At 42.5% G+C, this 16,580-nt stretch overlaps 2 protein-coding genes across 2 annotated transcripts in view; one reads left to right on the forward strand and one right to left on the reverse strand.

The window, feature by feature from the left end:
* LOC145360047 (tumor necrosis factor receptor superfamily member 5-like) overlaps positions 1-16,580 on the forward strand; it is a 179,267-nt gene that overhangs the window by 79,703 nt on the left and 82,984 nt on the right. The gene's annotated exons all lie outside the window — the stretch shown is intronic.
* The window catches only part of LOC145360265 (tumor necrosis factor receptor superfamily member 5-like), a 60,553-nt gene that overhangs the window by 31,290 nt on the left and 12,683 nt on the right, over positions 1-16,580 (reverse strand). Inside the window, exon 4 of the mRNA XM_080215373.1 lies at positions 12,490-12,615. Within this exon, the coding sequence (XP_080071499.1) occupies positions 12,490-12,615 (126 nt within the window). The remainder of the gene's footprint in view (positions 1-12,489; positions 12,616-16,580) is intronic.

Genomic DNA, 16,580 nt, shown 5'->3' on the forward strand with positions numbered 1-16,580 from the left:
GGGGCAGTGGTTAGCACTGTTGCCTCACAGCTCCAGGGTCCTGGGTTTGATTCCCGGCTAGCATCACTGTCTGTGCGGAGTTTGCATGTTCTCCCCATGTCTGCATGGGTTTCCTCTAGGTACTCTAGTTTCCTTCCACAGTCCAGGGTTATGTGGATTGGCCGTGCTGAATTGCCACCTAGTGTTCCAAGATGTGTAGGTTAGATGGATTAGCCATGGTAAATGTGTACAGTCATGGGGATAGGATGGCACGGAGTGTCTGAGTAAGATACTCTGTTGGAGAGTCAGATGGGCCAAATGGCCTTCTTCAGCACTGTAGGAATTCAATGGTTCTATGAAAGTGCAGTAAGAAGTCTCATAACACCAGGTTTATTTGGAATCACAAGCTTTTGGAATGCTGCTCCTTCCTCAGGTGAGTCTGCGAAGGTGGTGGAAGGTATCATTGACAGTACTACTAAGCAGCACTTACTCAGCAAAAACTTGCTCACTAATAGTCAGTTTGGATTCTGTCCGGATAGCTGGACCCCTGGCCTTGTTACAGCTTTGTTTCAAACAAGGGCAAAAGAGCTAAACTCTTGAGGCGAAGGTGACCGCCTTGACATTAAGGCAGCATCTGACCGAATATGGCATCAAGGAGCTCTGGCAAAAAATGGACTCCATGGGAATTGGGAGGTAAACATTCCACTGGTTGGAGACATATCTGACACAAAGGAAGTTGATTGTGGTTGTTGGAGGTCAATCATAATCCCAGGAAGTCACTGTAGGAGTTTATTAGGGTGCTGTCCTCAGCCCAATCATTTCCTCTGCTTTACCAATGACCTTCCTTCCATCATATGCTCAGAAGCAGAGATGTTTACTATTGATTGGACAGCATTAAGCACATTTGCAAATTCTCAGCTACTGAAGCAATCCATGTCCATATGAAGTAAGACCTGAACAACTTTCAGACTCGGGATGATGAGTGGCAAATTACAATTGCAAAACAAAATGACCATCTCCAACAAAAGAGAATCATTTCCTGGTGACATTCAATCGGATGACCATCACTGAATTTCCCACTATTAACCAATCTCAGAGTTACTATTGACCAGAAGCTGAACTGGACTAGCTGAATAAATACTGCAACTACAACAGCAAGTCAGATGCTGGGAATTCTGCACAGACCAACTCATCTCCTAACTCCGAAAGCCTGTCCACAATCTACAAGGCATAAGTCAGGGGTGTGATGGAATACTCTCCACTTGCCTGGATAAGTGCAGCTCCAACAATACTCGAGAAGCTCGACATCATCCAGGACAAAGGATAAATTGGCATCCTGTGATGATAGGAGTGCAAATGAATGGTTTTTTTTGTATTTGAGAATATTTATAAACTCAGCTTTATGTCACAGGTAGTCAGTATGTTTGGAAGGAATGCAGCTCAGATTTTGGAACAGCAGGATAATTACTTATTTCAATCTTGAAATGGTTATTTTAAGTAGAGCTAATGGACTTTTGTTTACTTAAGAACAAACAAAGAACAAAGAACAACCCAGCACGGGAAACAGGCCCTTCGGCCCAACGAGCCCATGCCGCCGCATCCTCCTACACCTACCCTGCCCTGTGTGTATGCGAGTGGAACCCCTAACTTAGCCAGATTCAGGGGAGAATAGTGTCAATTTGGTATACTAATCAGCCTAAGAGCACATCTTTGGGGTGTGGGAGGAAACCGGAGCGCCCGGAGGAAACCCACGCAACCTGGGATTTCTGAGTAGAGTGATTGACAAGGTCATATGATGAAATGCAGAGAGAAAAGTCTTTGGCAGAAAGCAGTTTGGTTTAACAGCTGAAGCCTGGTTAAAGTTAGAAGGATTTTGCAGGAACTCTGTCTCTCTGAATGCTCCAAGACTGCTAATAAATGTTAAAGCATATTTGAAAAAAACACTAAGAGTAGACCTAGCTAGCATAACTGCAATGTTAGAAAGAAGGGAGCTCTCTAAGATATGACAAGTTGACACAAGTCAACGATTATCAGACTTTTTACAAAAAGAAATGTCTTCTCCAATAAATTTTGAAATATATTGGAAGAGGGACATCATGTGATTAATAACAAAAAGAAAAAAATGTTCTTTGTATATTAAAGAGGTCAGTTCACTTTAACAACAAAAATAAAAGAGTAAAAAGGTTGCCATATGGGTTACTGAACCAGTTCGTGGGACTTTATTAGATAGGTGTTGCTTGCTTACAGTCTGATGGAAGAGAGGGAAAATCTCCCTAATGCTTCTGATGATATCACCACATAATCATGTGACACACTACATAGAGATGCATTGGTTTACAATACATATCTGTCCCATTTGATCTGATTTATTATTGTCACATGTATTAGCATACAGTGAAAAGTATTGTTACTTGCGCGTTATACAGACAAAATATACCGTTCATAGAGAAGGAAATGACAGAGTGCAAAATGTAGAGTTACAGTTATAGCTAGGGTGTAGAGAAAGATCAACTTAGTGCTAGGTAAGTTTATTCAGAAGTCTGACAGCAGTAGAGAAGAGGCTGTTCTTGAGTCGGTTGGTATGTGACCTCAGACTTCTGTAGTTTTTCCCTGATGGGAGAAGACGGAAGAGAGTATGTCCGTGGTGCGTGGGGTCTTTGATTACGCTCGCTGCTTTTCTGAGGCAGCAATAAGTGTAGGCAGAGTTAACGGATAGGAGGCTAGTTTACTCCAGTAGTATAACAACTAACTTTAATTCTTACTTGGTAAAATTTTGTTCACAGTATTCAAAGACGATATTTAGTGGACATCAGTTCCACTTAGGCAGAACCCATCATTCAGGACTATTTTCTTTCATGCTCTCAGTATGCTGTTCACCACTTAGCACAGAAGCATCATCTGATAAAGTTGATTCTTCTTCAGCTTCTACAAATGCTGTTGGTTCAACTGGTGCAGATTCAGAATTTGACTCAATCGTGATCATAGGTTCAGGGATTTCCAGATCTTGTGTCAGATATTGACTCAGCAAATTCCCTTTCTGATATGAAGATGATTTGTGTGTTACCTCCAAACTCGCTGTCATCATCAGTCTGCACTATAAAAAAAGGTCCCATCTTTGTGAGTATTGTGGCAGATACCCATTTCTCACTGGAAGAGTAGATTCTCAATAAGACTCTTTCGACTTGATCACAACTTCTTGGTTTTGATGTAACTTGGTTCTTCTGCTGTCACTGTACAAAGGTAGAAGCATCAGATGGTAAGAGCAAGTAAAATTTGGTTCTCAACTTCCTCTTCAAAAATAATATTGCCAGCAAATTTAGGGTTGTTGCGTGGGCTGTGTATCTGTAAGATATGAGAAAGTTGTTTACTCTTTTGGCATATGGTCCTTCATCTTTTAATGCTTTTATGGCATTCTTCAATGACCTGCAACAACCTCTTCACCAATCCATTGGTGGAAGGATGACAAGGCGCAGTTCTAATATGCCGTATGCCATGGTTTTTGAAGTGGTCCATGAATTCCCTTGACATGAATGGAGCTCCATTATCGCTAACCATTGCTCCAGTCTGCCAAAGTGCGCAAATACTTTGTCTGGTCATTCAATTGCCTTTTCAGTAGCTGTCAACTTTGTCATGATTTTGGGCCAATCAAATGTGCATCTGTGGTAGCGTAGCCTCTTTCAATGGGTGATCATTTGTGGGCCACATAACTGGGTCAGAACCAAGGGAGTGCGAACAGGTGAACATGGGCCAAGTGGGAGCTAGGGCGTGCATCCCCAGGGCTGGAAGTTGGCAGTTGAAGTCAGGGTGTTGTAAAGAGTTGATTTGAATAGTTATGCCATTAAATCCTTAGTCCATCTCAGTCAATAAATCCTTTATTTTGTTACTAGCAATATTGAATTGCTTCATGTTATTACACTGGCAACAAGGACAAACTGGATCAGTCATTGAAAGCCTGCAGTGCAGAGACAGAAGGGGAGAAGAGCGATCACTCAAAGTTCAATCAACAAAAAGTACTGACTTTGTTTGAAGGATGCAAAATTTGGGAAGATAGAGCCAATCAAGTCTGAAGTTGAGTTGGGGCAGTGAATTGAGAGTCTGCGTTATTTCTTTGCAGCAAATGAAAATAACAGCCAAGGAGAAGCAGAAGGTGATTCTGCTCATCTGAGGCACACAGACTTACAATCTGGTGAGGAATTCAATGTCATCTGAAGCTCCAGACACAATGACCTTCAACCAGTTAGTCAATTTGGGTTAAAGGTCACTATAACACCCGACCTTCCATTATCATGCAGAGGTACAAATTCTACACAGGATCCAGGAGAGATGATCTCCATCTTCATGGCCAGACCCTGCAGGCTGGCTGAGTTCTGTGACTTCAGGCCTTTACTGGGAGACATGTTGGGGGATCATTTGGTTTGTGGTAATCCATTATCTTCATATCCAAGAGGAACTACTGGCTGAAGGCAAGATTTTACTATGAGAAAGCAATAGAGATGGCACAAGCAACTGAGTGCGCTGAGCAAGATATGTGCGAGCTGCAAGGGGTGCAGAATGAGGTGAAACGGTTGTGGCAGGAACCAGCTGCTTTTAGGAACAACCTGAGTGAGGGCACAGTGGAGCTTGAGAAAGGCCATTCAACACCAGGGTCTGAGACATATTTTTGGTGTGGGGCAGGCCACTCCCAAGAATCATTCCGGTGCAAGAATTTTATCTGCTTCAGATGCAAAGAGAAGGGTCTCCTGCAAGCTAGGTGTAAGGCAAGAGGGACTGCACAAAGCACTCCAAAAAAAGGTAACAAATACAACTTCTATGAATAACTTGGCAGAGGAACCAAAAGAGAGATCCAAGGCTTACACACTTAATCAGGTCCAACACAGTAAGATATCTCCTGTTCGTGTTAATGATTAACAAACATCTCCTGTAAATGGAGGTTGACACTGGTGCTGTGGCCACAGTCATAGATGAAAATACATTCAAATATCTCCAGAAGGAATGGCAACTGTTACATCTTAGTCATTCTGAGGTTACTCTGGCCATGTACACTGGAGAGACACTAAAGATAGTGGGAACAATTTCTGTGCCTGTATTCTATAGGAACCAGTCAGCTCAGCTACCCATCATGGTGACTGAAGGACAGAGTTCCAGTTTCACGGGGTGCGACTGGTTAAAACAAATAAAACTGGAAATGTTTGATGTCCAGGATGGGGGATTCAAGGCGGTCCTATGTAAATATCAGGAGGTGTTCCAGAGAGAACTGGGGCAGATAAAAGGAGATAAAGCAAAAAATTACCTAAACCCTGAAGCTACACCTAGATTCTTCTGAGCTCACCCAGTGTCAAATGTGTTGCACAAGAGAGTAGAGGGAGAAATGAAAAGGTTGGAAGACCAACATTATTAAACCATTTCAGTTTTCCAGATGGGCTGCGTCCATTGTCTCTGTCCTGAAAACTGGACCCCACTGTGAGCATCTACGGGGACTACAAACTAATGGTAAACAGGGGAGATCAGCTGGATCTTTAGCCCACTTTGAGGATATAAGACCTCTGTACCAAGTTAGCATGGGGTCTCAAATACACTAAGCTAGACGTAAGTCATGCTTTACAACTATTCGAACTGGAGGAGGAGTCTAGAAAGTCAGTTCAATAAAAACCCACAAGTGGTTATATCAGTACCCTGATTGCCATTTAGTGTCTCATCAAATTGCACCATTTTTCAACACACTATGGAGAGTGTTTTGCAAGGAATCCCCAAAGTGATGGTAGAAGTGGATGGTGTCCTGAAGAACATGGTGTAAATATGGTGTGTCTCCTGAAGAACATGGTGTAAACCTGGACAAAGTCTTAAGGAGGTTTAAGGAAGCTGGCATACATTTGAAACTTGAGAAATGTACCTTTCAAGCTGACAAGGTTATATACCTCTGTTTCAAAGTGGATGCAAAGGGGTTGCATCCCCTTGAAGATGAGATGAAAGCTATTATGGGCATGCCAGCACCTAGGGATGTGACTGAAGTTTTAAAGACTTTTTTTATTTATTAGTGTCACAAGTGGGCTTACGTTTACACTATGAAATAACTGTGAAAATTCCCTAGTCGCCACACTCTGGCGCCTGTTCGGGTACTGAGGGAGAATTTACATGGTCAATGCACCTAACCACCTAATTTAAGTCATTCCCAAGAATGATCAGTTATTACAGAAGTTTCCTGTCAAACATGTCAACAATTTAGGCCCTGTTACATCAGCTTTTGAAAAGGCATGAGTGATGGCATTGGGGAGACATGCAAAAGGAGCCTTTTCCCCAAGTCAAACAGGTTTTACAATTGTCAATATTGCTTGTAGACTTTGACCCAAACAAGCCATTAGTAGTCATGTGATGCCTCGCCATGTGGAGTGGGAGCAGCTCTAATCCATAGAATGGCAGAAGGAGTGGAGAGATAAACAACTGAATTTGCTTCGAGAACTTTGTCAGGCACTGGGAAACAGCACTCACAAATTGGCAGCCTAGCAATCATTGGTGCTGTGAAGAAATTTCACCCGTATATCAATGGACAGCATTTACATAAGAGCATAAGAAGTAGGAGCAGGAGTAGGCCATCTAGCCCCTCGAGCCTGCCCCGCCATTCAATAAGATCATGGCTGATCTGAAGTGGCTCAGTTCTACTTTCCCACTTTCTCCCCATAACCCTTAATTCCCTTGCCTACCAAAAACCTATCTACCTGCGTCTTAAATATATTTAGCGAGGTAGCCTCCACCACTTCAACAGGCAGAGAATTCCAGAGATTCACAACCCTTTTGAGTTAAAAAGTTCCTCCTCAACTCCAATCTAAACTGCCCCCCCACTTATCTTGAGGCTGTGCCTTCTAGTCCTGCTGTCCTTTCTGAGCGGGAAGAATCTCTCTACCTCTATCCTATCCATCCCTTTCATTATCTTATACGTCTCTATAAGATCCCCTCTCATCCTTCTAAACTCCAACGAGTACAGACCCAGTCTATTTAGTCTCTCTTCATAGTCTAACTCCCTCATCTCCGGTATCAGCCTAGTGAACCTCCTCTGCACTCCCTCCAAGGCCAAAATATCCTTGCGCAAGTGCGGCGATCAAAACTGCACACAGTACTCCAGCTGTGGCCTCACCAGTGCCCTGTACAGTTGCAGCAAGACCTCCCTGTTTTTATATTCAATCCCCCTCGCTATAAAGGCCAGCATCCCATTTGCCTTCTTGATCACCTGCTGCACCTGCAGACTGGGTTTTTGCGACTCATGCACAAGGACCCCTAGGTCCCTCTGCACCGTAGCATGCTGCAGCTTTTCACCCTTTAAATAGTAATCCCTCCTACTATTATTCCTGCCAAAGTGGATAACCTCACACTTGCTAACATTGTACTCCATCTGCCAGGTCCTCGCCCATTCGCTTAGCCTATCCAGATCCCTCTGCAGACTTTCCACACCCTCCGCACAATTTGCTTTTCCACTCATCTTTGTGTCATCAGCAAATTTCATCACCCTACACTAAGCCCCCTCCTCCAGGTCATCTATATAAATGGTAAATAGCTGAGGCCCCAGCACCGATCCCTGCAGCACTCCAATAGTTACCAACCGCCAATCAGAATAGCACCCATTGATACCAACTCTCTGCCTCCTATTGGACAACCAATCCTCTATTCATGCGAACACCTTACCCCCAACTCCATGCTCCCTAACCTTCTGAAGCAACCTTTTGTGCGGCACCTTATCAAACGCAATAATTTAACCATTGTGTCAGACCATAAACGATTATTGGGGCTTTTCCGGGAGGATAAGTCAGTGCCATCTATTGCCTTGGCCAGGGTGCAAAGATAGGCCTTGCTGCTGGCAACATATAGCTAAACCCTCCAGTATAGGCCAAGAACACAGATCTCAAATGCAGATGCATTTGGCTGTCTCCCACTGCCACAGACTATACTGTGGTTGCCTGCTCAGCAGAAGAGAGTATTTCCTTTGCATTTCTTGGACACTCTGCCTGTCTCAGCAGCCCACATTAAGTCATGGACAGATAGGGATCCATTGTTTTTGAAGGTCAATAAGATGGTATTACAAATAGTCAGTTTGTCAAGGTTGAGCAAATGAAGCTATGTTTGCAACACAGGGATGTGATAAGCTGCGACGGTGGGATGCCATTGTAATAATATTGCTATTGTCTTTGTACCAACTCTGGGGGATGGCCATTGCTCCAAGAGTTATATGATGCCTATCTTGGTCAGGGCAGAGTAAAAGCATTGACCAAAAGCTATGTCTGGTGGCCTAGCATTAACAGGGAAAATAAACAAATGGTTAGGCAGTACGAAAGATCCAGCAAACGTTACCGCCATCAGCAAAAATGCACCCCTGTGAGTGGCCGGACAATCTGTGGTCATGGCTTCATAGATTTTGCTGGGGGCACATGTTTCAAGTGGTTGGATGCTCAGCTCATGAAATCCACTACATCTACTACTGATAAGCTGTGGCAGGTCTTTGCGATCCATGGTCTTTCCAAAGTGTTGGTTTCGGGCATTAAAATGGCATTCTTGGCTGGCGAATTTCAAACTCTCATCAAATCTTTTGGCATTTGTCATGTAAGTCAGCCTCCTATCACCCTTCCTCGATTGGACTGGCAGGACAAACTGTGCAGATGTTCAAGACTTCCATGAAGAAGCAGGCTCATCAGCCATTGCATTTGGCAAGTTTTTTGCTCTCCTACAACACTACAATGCTGGGGTTACGCCTGCAGAATTGCTAACGGGCACCTGCAAACTTGTTTGGACCTGGTGTTCCTAAATTTGCTGAGCAAGGTGAAGGCTAAGTAAGCCTCTCAGAGTATCATGACACTCAGAAAAGGAACAGGTTGTTTAAGCCTTGACTCTGGTCATTTCCCCAAAAGTATTTTCAAGTACCTTCTTGTACTTTTCTAAGAGTTTCTATAATGTGTTCTTTCCATCAACTGATTAGTTAGTTGCCTGCCAATTTAGTTTGATTTTGTTTAACCATATCCTTCTGAAAAGTGCAGGAAAATTTCCTTTTCTGGCATGTAATGGCAATTTTTCAGAGTGACCATTTATTTCAACTTGCACCATTTGTATAACCCGTCACTGGAACCACCTCTTTTGAGTAAGTTCATTCTTGAGCTTTTGTTCATATAAAATTTCAGAGATAAGAGATACAGCAGTTCCCGTGGCTACTTCCATTTTAATTTTGTTCCCATTCAGTTTTGAGTCGACCCAAAATCTTTGTATATCACCTTGCACTGAGAATACACCGAGGTTTAGTTCTTCGATCTCAGGAATCTTCATTGCCTTTGGGTACTTTTTTGCGTTTACCCATCTTTCAGCTTTGCGGATTATGCCTGGCCCAATACGTCTTGATTACGTGACCTTTCTTGCTACAATTATGACATTCTTTTTCTTGACACCAACATTCCTATGGTGAAAGCCCCACGTGTGCACACCTATGGCATACTTGCGTGTTGAGAGTTTTTTCCTCAGTATTCACCTTGTTTATTTTGGCAGCAGTTCCAATTTGGGAAGCTTCATTAGCTGGCAATTCCATTGACACTGCAATCTCTGCAGCAAGTTCTAGTGCTAAAGAATTTTCAGTGAGCAATTATCTTTGAATTGCTTCATTTTGAAGGCCACAAGCAAGTCTGTCTCAAAGACTGTCTTTGGGCGTTGGACCAAAGACAACTCTTTGCTAGTTTCTGTAGCACAGCTACAAGTTGTGGAATAGTTTCACAGACTTCTTGGCTCTGGTATGAATCTCCCAGCTATGATTAAAGATTTGAGCAAAAAGTGTTCTGCAAGGGTCTTGGTCAATTCCTCACAGATTTTGGACCAGATTGGGAAGGATGGACAAGACTCTGTAATAGTGAAGGTTTTCCATCGAATTACATTCAGGAAAGTTGCTACTTTAATTTCATCTGGTACCCTATTTGCAGCAGGGTAATATTAAAGTCTATCTTCATAGATACTCTATGCCCAGAACTCTACCATCTTGCCCGCCACATAATTGACGCGGGCGCGGGTCCGACAACGGAAATCTCCCTTCACCTCCGGCGGGAATTTCCGGTCTCGCCTGAGCGAGGCTGTAAAATCCCACCCGTCTGCATTCTCATTGAATGGTCCTATAGCGCCACCTTTTTCCTGCCATCGCAGTTACCTGTTCTTAAATTATTTTCTTTCACTTTTCTTCCCTCTAACTTCTCTTCCAATTTAATTTGTATTATTTCTGTAGTTTCTTTAAAAAAATATGGATTGAACGATCACTTAAAGACTTTTTTGTTTTCTATATTAATATAGAAGAGATTCCACCTTTAATTCTAATTAATTGCGTTACCTGTTTTTCGTTTTGAGCAGTTGCATTCCAAATGCTACTGGAAAAAACATCGCAGCTTCAGTAAGAAAGCTTGTTTCTAACTTCCCAGTGCTTTATTTTCACACTATGCCCAATTTCTAGGAGATTTTGAGCCCTTGTTTTAATTGACTAGCTGATGCGCTGGCTGAAAATAGTTTTCTTTGCCTGCCTCCAACTCTCCGAGTGTTTCCAAAGTCATGGTTGAGTAAAAGAAAATTAGGTATACTCTGGAGTGCATTGATTTTTTTTAATATGCACCCTTGGCAAAGGTGTTTACAATCGCCTGATTTACCGCACTTTAGTCAATGATGGAATGATCTTGAAAATTGATCTTTGACTTGAGAATAAGGTCTGAATTTCTTCTGATTATTTTTGCTGGAAAACAGACCTTGTCGGAGTTTTGTCTTTTGCCGTTGTATACTGAAGTGGTCAGCTCACTTATATAGCAAATTTTAACGAATGAAAAGATTGCCACATGCTGGATTACCTCACCAGTTTTGTGGAGCTTTATTGGTTAGGTGTTGCTCGCTTATAGTCCAGGATGGAAGCGAGGGGAAATCTTCCAAATACCTGTGATGTCTTCACCAATCATGTGACACACTAACCAGAGATGCATTGGTTTACAATGGATAATTTTGCTTTGTAACCAGGTAGAAGTATGGGGTCTGTGATGTTAAAGTACATGATTTTATTCCTATTTGTTTGAGTTGAGAAAAAAAAGTTCTTATTTTTTCTAAAGCTTTAAAAGAAAGAGAAGGGAATCTGTCAATGCCTCAGCAATTATATCTTTTGACAATTACCATGTTAAGCCAATTTAATTACAAATAACAGGTACTGAACATTGGATCAGGAGTATAAATAGAGACAACTGTTACAGATGGGTGTGAGCAACACTGCTGAGCTGTTTGAAGCATAAACGTCCCTGTTTTTCCTTTAGTTGCTTCCCATAAGAATTAAAGGCAAACCTGTAAGTAGTGATTCTAAAATCACTTTTAAAATAATTCAACAAAAATCAAATTGAAAAATAACTAGTGAAATGGAGATAGTGATGCAGGACAACAATTAAAATTCCATTGAGCATGCTATGTGCACAAGTAGAAACATAGAAACAGAACATAGAATATTACAGCACAGTACAGGTCCTTTGGCCCTCAATGTTGTGCCAAGCTATGTCCAATCCCAAGATCAAGCTATCCCACCCCCTATCATTCTGGTGTGCTCCATGTGCCTATCCAATAACCGCTTTAAAGTTCCTAAAGTGTCCGACTCCACTATCACAGCAGGTAGTGCATTCCACACCCCAACCACTCTCTGAGTAAAGAATCTACCTCAGACATCCCTCCTATATCTCCCACCATTCACCTTATAGTTATGCTCTCTAGTAACAGCTACATCCACCCGAGGAAATAGTCTCTGCATGTCCACTCTATCAATCCCTCTCATCATCTTATAAACCTCTATTAAGTCACCTCTCATCCTCCTCCGCTCCAAAGAGAAAAGCCCCAGCTCCCTCAACCTTTCCTCATAAGACCTAACCTCCAAACCAGGCAGCATCCTGGTAATTCTCTGCACTCTCTCCAATGCTTCCATATCCTTCTTATAGTGAGGTGACCAGAACTGAACACAATATTCCAAATCCGGTATAGTTGCAGCATAACCCCATGGCTCTTAAACTCAAACCCCCTGTTAATAAATGCTAACACACAATAAGCCTTCTTCACAGCTCTATCCACTTGAGTGGCAACCTTCAGGGATCTGTGGATATGAACCCCAAGAGCTCTCTGTTCCTCCACATTCCTTAGAACCCTGCCATTGACCTTGTAATCTGCATTCAAGTTTGTCCTGCCAAAATGAATCACGTCACACTTATCAGGGTTAAACTCCATCTGCCACTTTTCAGCCCAGCTCTGCATCCTATCAACATCTCTTTGCAGCGTGCAATGCTTGAGATGTGTGGAAATTATGAAATGGGTTTGATGGGAATTCAGTGTATAGCTTCAGTCACAGAAAATGCATGTGTAATCAGAGTTCATCAAAACAGTGAATAAATGTTTTGCTCACCTGAATATATTTCCTAATGCTTAATTATAGCCAGTAGGAAAGTACCTGCAAGTCTTCTGAAAGACCTCAGTATTAATATTACTGTGTTTTACCTCCAACGCAATCCAGACAGGGATAACATGCGTTTAAACTATGTGTTTGATGGGTGAATGTCCCAGGACCACAATTGTTACATTGTGTTGGGGAAGATGATCCACAGTATTCCACCACTTTAGTGCCTGCAATCAAAAAAAATCAAATTGCCATATTCGCAACAGATAAATTTTCCATTACAAGATTTGATCTTGTTTCAGCTTCCCTCCCTTCTTCCTAAACATATTGCTCTGGAATTGAAAGTCATGGATCATCTATGCCTGTATCCACTTAAAAGTGATTAGTTGGCACCAACCCACTCCAGCAGAGCCACAGCTGGTGGGATATTTAAAGAAGCATGCCATTGTGCTAATATAACCAAAATAGATCCAGGTGAAAGCCAGTGAATGAGGAAGACGGGAAGATGGAATGGGAATTTATGGGGTATTGCTTCCCGGCCTTTTGGCCGAGATCAAGCCCAAGATGGGGTCAATGCTTTATCTTGTCAGCTTGGATCTTGTTTGCTTCTTTTGTGGGGACCTTGAATTGAATTCAATTGGATTTTGAATTTGGTTTTTGAAGCAAGCAGGGAATGAATTCAGGTTTGCCCAATTCAGTCTGAGCATTGGCTTTGTAACTTTAAGGATGGAGTAAAAACATTTTAAAAACTCAACTTGAATAGACACAAACTATAATTCAACAATGAACTGAATTTATATCGCACCTTTAACATGAAACGTCCCACGATGTTTCGCAAGAACATTCTAACGCTAAACTCAACACCAAACCAAATAAAACCAGAGCACTCAGAGGAAACCCACACAGACATGGGGAGAATGTGCAAACTCCACACAGTCACCCAAGGCCAAAACCAAACCTAAGTCCCTGGTGCGAACCACTGTGCTACTGTGTCAGTTATCTGTGTTGTGTGTTCAGTCCTGGTCAAGGCATTATGAGAAGATACAGAGCAGCTTTACAAGAATGTTGCCAGGATTGGAGAACTTTAACTATGAGGAAAGATTGCACAGACTGGGGTTGTTTAATTTGGACAGAGGAGGCTGAAAGGAGATTTAATTGAGGTGCATTAAAATGTGAGGGGCCAACATAAGAATGAAAAGGACCTATTTCCATAAGCAGAGAGGTCAATAGCAAGTGTGCTTAGCTTTAAAGATAGAAGATAGGAGTAAGCCATTCGGCCCTTCAAGCGTGCTCCATCATTCAATATGATCATGGTTGAGCCTCTATCTCAGTGCCATACTCCAGCACTTGCCCCATACTCCTTCATACCTTTAGCATTTTGGAATCTGTTTCCTTCTTATTAAATACATTGAGTGATTTGGTCTCTGCAGGTTTCTGTGGTAGAGAATTCTGTACCACCCTCTTCTCATCTCAGTCCTAAATGGCCTACTCCGTATCCTGAGACTGTGAACCCTTGTTCTAGACCCTCCATCAGCCAGAGGAAATAACATTCCTGCATCCAGTCTGTCCCTGTCAGAATTTTATATCTCAATTAGATCCCTTCTCATTCTTCTAAATTAATTGGCAGAAAGATTAGAGGGGAGTTGAGGAAAGATTATTTCACCCAGAGGTTATGGAGGCACGGAACTCACTGTGTAAAAGAGTAGTAAGGCAGAAACCCACACTACATTCAAAATATACTTGGACATGCACTTGAAATGCCATAATGCACAGAGCTACAAATGTAGCACTGAAAAGTGGGATTAGGCTGATAACTCTTTTCTGATCAGCACAGATACAATCAGCCAAATGGCTTCCTTCTGTGTTGTAAATTTTCCATGTTTCTTTAAAGGAGGAAAGCAGGTCAGAGAAGCCAAGAGGGTTAGGGCGAGAATTCCAGAGCTTAGGGCCTTAACAGCTGAAGGCACAGCGATCAATGGTGGGACTACTAAAATCAGGATCATTATGAGGAAAGCACAGGGATCTTGGAGGGCTATGTGGCTGGAAGAGATTTCAGAGGTAGGCACATGGGTGGCCATGGAGGGATTTGAAAAAGAGAATTTTAAAATTGAGACACTGCATCAGTAGGAGCCAGTGTAGGTCATTGAGCACAGGGCTGATGGGTAAACAGGTCTCAATGTGAGTTGTAGAGAAGAATTTTGGATGACTTTGAGTTTATGGTGGCTAGAATGTGGAAGGCTGGTCAGGGATGGATAGTCAAATCTAAACAAGACAAAGGCATAGATTAGGGTTTTGGCAGAACATTCTTTGAAGTAGGGGTGAGTCAGGCTAACGTGCCCGGCATATTTCTAATGTGCAACATTAGTGAGACATACAGATGAATTTCATATAATTGTATGAAAAGGTGAAGCATTGCTTATAGAATCATAGGGTCTGCAGTGCAGAAGACCAGTTGGCCCATAAAGCCTCTACTGACAACTATCCCACCCAGATCCTATCCCTGTAACTCCAAATGTTTACCTTCCTAGTCCCCCTGACACTAAGGGCAATTTATCATGGCCAATTAGCCTAACCCGCTCACCTTTAAAAACCATGATAGACATAGAATTGTTCAAAAGAACAAGACCTCTTATCCCTTTCTGCAAAAAATGGAATACTACATTTCTGCAATGCATTGAATACTGGAAGCTCTGTACATAAGTCTACTCTTGTGAATGGAGAAGTTCTCAAATATCCAGAGCAAATTCATCTAGATGATTCTACAATCAGGAAAAGATTGCACTTAACTTTAAATCAGAACCTTTAAAGGCGCCATCAAGATGCCCTCCTCCTGATCCTGTCATCCACCAGAGTGGCTCAGCTCCAGCTTTGGACACTGGCCTGAGGACTTTAGTTTTTACTGAGACTAAGGGCTAGATTTCCCAGGCCCATTGGAAATGGGCTGGGAATGTAGGAGGGGCACCTGAGTTCTTTCTGCTGCCTTACCTTACAGTCAACAGCAAGAACCTCAGGGGTACAGTCATCCTGTGTGTGTCCAACAAGCTGCTTAATGTCCCAAGTAAGGTCTACTTCCTGCTCCAACAAGTACTTTTTTCCTCTGTCAGAAGGGTGCATTGCTGCAGGGGGAGGCAGTTAATCCACCCAGAGGAGGTGCAAATGGGAATTACAGAATCATCAACAGTTGTTGTCTGAGAAAGTGGGGCATGGGCGGGGGGAGGGGGGGTGGTGTTGGAATTTATGATCAAACTGCTGAACTCGATGTTGGGCCTAGAAAGTTGTAACTACCTAATGAAAATATGAGGTGCCGTTCCTTGAGCTTACATTGAATTTTATTAGAGATGTATCGTGGGAGTGGACGTACAAATAAAATGATGGGCATGGTTTTCTGGCCACATGCACCCCAAGATTGGAAATTCCCACCCAAGATCAATGGACCTTTAAATGATCCACCGCATTTTCCGTCCCACTTGCTATCATTCCCACAGCAGGTGGGGTGGAAACGGAAGACTTCCAGTCGATAAATCCAAAATGACAACTGATAAGAATTCTACAAGGCATCTACATCAATTGAATGTTTGTGATACTGAATCTAAATGCTAATCATCAGTGTTGGACATTCATACTCTCTTATCTCGAATAAGTAAACACTGAAGATGAAAGCAGATGCCTTAAGGCCAGTTATCTCAATGGAAAAGCACAAAACTTAATAAAACAATAGGAAAGGTGATAATGATTAAGAGATGGTCAAATGAGTAGTTAACGTAATAGACACTCATCCATCACTTAAATGAATCAGAAACTATCCAGCAGCCAAATCAATCAGAATCTAAAGCGGGACAAATCAGAAGGGTTATAGTTTTAAAACAGTTATAAAGCTCCATATCTGGTTATCAGCAGAACTGAATCTGGGGACGGAACGGAACACTGCTTACGAACCGGGAACAGACAGCCACAGAAGTTGAGAGAAAGAGAGAAACGCACTTTTCACTTTGCTTCCCAGATTGAAAGAGGAAGCAAGAATCATGTTTCATCGAATCCCTACAGTACAGAAAGAAGCCATTCGGCCCATTGAGTCTGTACTGATCACAACCTCACCCAGGCCCTATTCCTACAACTCCACACATTTGCCTTAGCTAATCCCCCTGACACTAAGGCCAGAATTTTACTGGCACACCCGCCCCAATTCTGGGGG

The sequence above is a fragment of the Carcharhinus amblyrhynchos genome, chromosome 30, assembly GCF_965287045.1.
Source record: "Carcharhinus amblyrhynchos chromosome 30, sCarAmb.v2.hapA, whole genome shotgun sequence".
In the NCBI taxonomy this organism is placed as follows: domain Eukaryota; kingdom Metazoa; phylum Chordata; class Chondrichthyes; order Carcharhiniformes; family Carcharhinidae; genus Carcharhinus; species Carcharhinus amblyrhynchos.